The 3,866-nt window shown below is 34.5% G+C and overlaps 1 protein-coding gene across 1 annotated transcript; it reads right to left on the bottom strand.

The window, feature by feature from the left end:
- Nucleotides 1–2,840: 2,840 nt before the first annotated feature.
- On the bottom strand, nucleotides 2,841–3,866 carry LOC123210293 (EID1-like F-box protein 3). The gene has a single exon (XM_044628561.1). The coding sequence runs from the start codon at nucleotides 3,821–3,823 to the stop codon at nucleotides 2,963–2,965; it is 861 nt and encodes a 286-aa protein (XP_044484496.1). The 5' UTR covers nucleotides 3,824–3,866; the 3' UTR covers nucleotides 2,841–2,962.

The following is a 3,866-nucleotide window of genomic DNA, read 5'->3' as shown; positions in this document are numbered from 1 at the left end:
TTCCTATCCCGAAGCAACAAATTCAATTTTACACCATTTTGCGAATAAAAATCGCCAAACTGCTTCCTTAATTTGTTTAATTCTTAAACGAAATATCAATTAATCATTGCACGAAACGAAAAAGCGTAAGTCCTTGAATTGTCTGGCTTCAGAGAAAATTAAACTAAATTTGCTGAAAATGAGAGAGAGGAAACGGAGGGAAATGTTACAAAATACCTGAAGAAGCCTGGCTTTTGATCGAATCTTTGATTTTGTTTTGTTTGGTTGGTTCGTGAAAAGAGCGTGCGAGGCTATAAGGGAAGCGGAAATATGGCGGGAACAACCACGGCAACCGCTTTTTATGCAAAGTTAGAAGTAGTACCAAAAAATAGCTTCAACAATTGGAATCTTTTGTTCTGGACTAAAATGACCTTCAAATTTTAATGACACGTGTCAGATAGTTAATGACTTGAATTTACGTATATGAACATAATATAAGTTTTTAAATGCCGCGTGGATTGTAATAGAAAAATAAACATAAGATCAATCAAAATAATGCTCCCTGGTTTTAAGGAATTATGTGATCCAAATTAGGCCTTAAGGTGCCTTAATTAGTGAAGGTGGGTTTATCCAGAGATAGGGTTGGATTCGAACCAAATTAAGCTCGAGCTCGAGCTTGAGTTCGTGAAAGCTAAACTTAAACTCGATTCAAATTCGATTTGACTTTTTTTTCTTTATTAAAACGACATCGTTTTAATACATATTAGATAAAACGATATTATTTTGATCAAAATTTTTAATTAAAAAACCAGACGAATAGCTCAAGCTCGAGCTCAACTAGGGTCAACCCATTTTTGACTCGTTCGAACCGAGCTCAAGCTCAAGCTCAAATTCGAACTGATTCAGTTTGAATCTAATCCTATTCAGAGATAAGAATAAAATTTTCTCATTAAAAAAAATAAAAATATAATCAAATCATCTGTCTTATGCAAGATTATACTAAAAATAAGAAAATAATAACAGTTTTTATAATTAATGAGATAATTTTGTATCTATTATGTAGAATAGTAAATGAAAATGCTTATGAGTGAATGAGATTGTATAAGGTAATTATAAAGATAAAATATTTATAATATGATTTGATGTTTTATTGAAAAGTCTTTATAATCTACGTTTACAGTTACATTATTTTACATTTTTAGAAAGAATTTTTCATAGAATAGGGTTGTATAAAACAAGAGAATTATTAGGAGAGTTTGTTTAATTAGATCCTCCCTCAGTCAAATTTGCCCCCTTATTTGATGTAATACTCAATAATTAAAGACAAAATATAGGGTTACAAGGAATTATAATACTAAAATATTCATCATATAAGTAATAATATAAAATTTTATTATTATTCTAATTTTATGCAAATAAAATAATTACATAAATTATATGATCTTAATTTTTAAAAAAATGATATGTAGATACAAATGAATCAAGAATATACTCCCATAAATAATTAGAGTTGAACCATTTTTTTCATTATCATTGAATGATTTTTATACATAAATTTAGTTAATCTACAAATATGTAACATGTTTGCTCATTGATCGAATAATTTATTTTAGTAACTCATTTTTCTGAGTTTGGTTAAAAAATAGTTTGCCATGTAACACTTATTATCAATGGAAAAGGAATTCAGCTTTTTAAAACCATACTCAACTTCCTTTGGGTAGAGGAGATTGGATTTGGATAGAGGTGTCGATAGGTCAGGCGCGATCAGGCTGGCTCTGGCTCGGCCCATCATGCTAATGGGTCGTGCCTAAAGCCCAAACAATGATGGGCTTTCAGGCTGGGCCGACCCATTAATATATAAAAGCCCAAAGCCCGACTCATATATAAATGGGCCGCGCCGGGCTGGGTTTTAAATATTTTAAAAAATATATTTAAAATATTTAAATATAAATTATTTTTTAAATTATAAAATATAAATAAATATATACTATGATAATATTCAAATAGATTGAATTTATTTGACACTTGATCTATTTATAATATTTTGTAATGATAAAATAAAAATAAAAATAAAATTATAAACACAAAGAATTATTATTTATAAATTCAGATATCTTCTAAAAGATAGTTAATGAGAGAAAATGAGATTAAAAATATAATTAAATAATTGAAATTAGAGATTTGTAAATGAAAGTGAAAATGAAAAAAAATTAAATAAGTTTATATAAAAATAAATTAATTAATTAAAAAATTAAAAAAAAAATAAAGGTCAAGGCTTCTACTACAAGGCAGAACCCTTGTTTCCCTCTGCCTAACAAGGCTTCTGCCTTGCGACAGAAGGTAGAAACACAAGGCAGAAGCCTTGCTTCTGCCAGCAAAAATTAAAAAAATATATATATCTAAATAATATCAGGCTGAATCGGACCAACCCATAGACTTAATATTAAAGTCTGAGGTCCGGCGTAATAGGCTTATAGGCCTAAACTGACATGCTACAGTATCAGACTGAGCTTTCTCGTATCATGCTTTTTTTTATGCTTTGTGTCGGGTCTCCATTCAATCCGACCCAATTGACGTGTCTAGATTTGGATTTGGATTTATGCAAGTAACAACGTGAGAGACGGAAATGAGGAATAAAAAGGAGAAATGTCAAAAATAAAAAACAATTAAAGTTTTTAACAAAATTTTGAAAAGGTTAAAAATGTGCTTTCTCAAAAAACTGAAATATCAATAATACCCCTCCTCCCAAACTTTAACGGGAGAACATGATAACGAAGGCCAGCGTTATTTTCCAAGCATTTGGATGGTTTGTAGTTACGTTATAGTTCTAGGCTAAATATGATTTACTTAGAGAACGCAAATTGAAAGAAAACAGCACTACAATGTTCAGTACAACAACGAGAAAAAAAAAAATCCACATCAGCACAAAATTGTATATACAATCCATATCATCAGTGAGATACACAAGATGTGGGGTCATCAATCAATCATCACCACAAACCTCCTCGCCCATGGAGCTCGTACTTCCATCTTTAACCGTCTGAGAGTCATCATCAAGACCGTCATCAGAATCACCACTAGCGTCGCCATCCTCTTCATCATCACAACGATCTTCATCAGACGATAACGGCACCAGCCAACAATTCCCGTATAAGTGCCCATTCAAACAAACAAAATACTCTAACCCACCATCACGAGTGCCCAGCCGGCGAGCCGCGCTCTTAGGAATAAGCCGAGCCGTTGTCATGCTCCAAACACGGACCCCGCAGTAAGGACATCTCACGCTCTCCTCGAACCCCACCTGGCGTCGAATCAAGCATGCTCTCGTCCTGGATCTCGTAAATCCCCGAAATACCCCTCGGAATATTCCGACGTCGTCATTCTTATCAACAAGTGGATGCTCACACGGGTCACTTACATACAACAAATCGCCCTGACATTTCTTCGTTAAAAAGCTCCGACCCGATGTTTTAGAAAACCGAGAGGATTTAACAAAATGACCCGACAGACGTTGATTCAGTTGGAAATTACGAGTTGACTCACACCCGCAACAGAAAAACATTAGCTTAGCGAGCGCGTTCCATCCACCGTTAATACGACCGTTAGGGGCTCCGTTAGCCAATGCATTTACCATGCGCGGCGCCCTATACGCGCAGAGCTTCCGCCAGAGAAGCCTCTCTGCGATCGCCCGGAGCTTCTGGTTGAGGGAGCCAGTCAAGGAAAGGATGCGAATGTCCCATTTTACTGACTCAAAGATAAGTAAAAGTATACTCTCGTTAAGTAAAGGTGACTCGCCCGAGTCAGGAGTCGGCGTGTTTGGTTTGCGTCTCTTGCTCTCACTCATTGGGACAATGCGTGAGACAGTAATGGACTCATTAGAAATCTTC

This window comes from Mangifera indica, chromosome 3, assembly GCF_011075055.1.
Source record: "Mangifera indica cultivar Alphonso chromosome 3, CATAS_Mindica_2.1, whole genome shotgun sequence".
NCBI lineage: Eukaryota > Viridiplantae > Streptophyta > Magnoliopsida > Sapindales > Anacardiaceae > Mangifera > Mangifera indica.
The sequence above is the reverse complement of the archived record's forward strand: the minus strand, read 5'-3'. Positions and strand labels throughout refer to the sequence as shown.

What these genes read in the sequence shown, in the direction of transcription:
- LOC123210293 (XM_044628561.1), bottom strand. Translation starts at nt 3,823, where the DNA reads ATGAGTGAGAGCAAGAGACGCAAACCAAACACGCCGACTCCTGACTCG.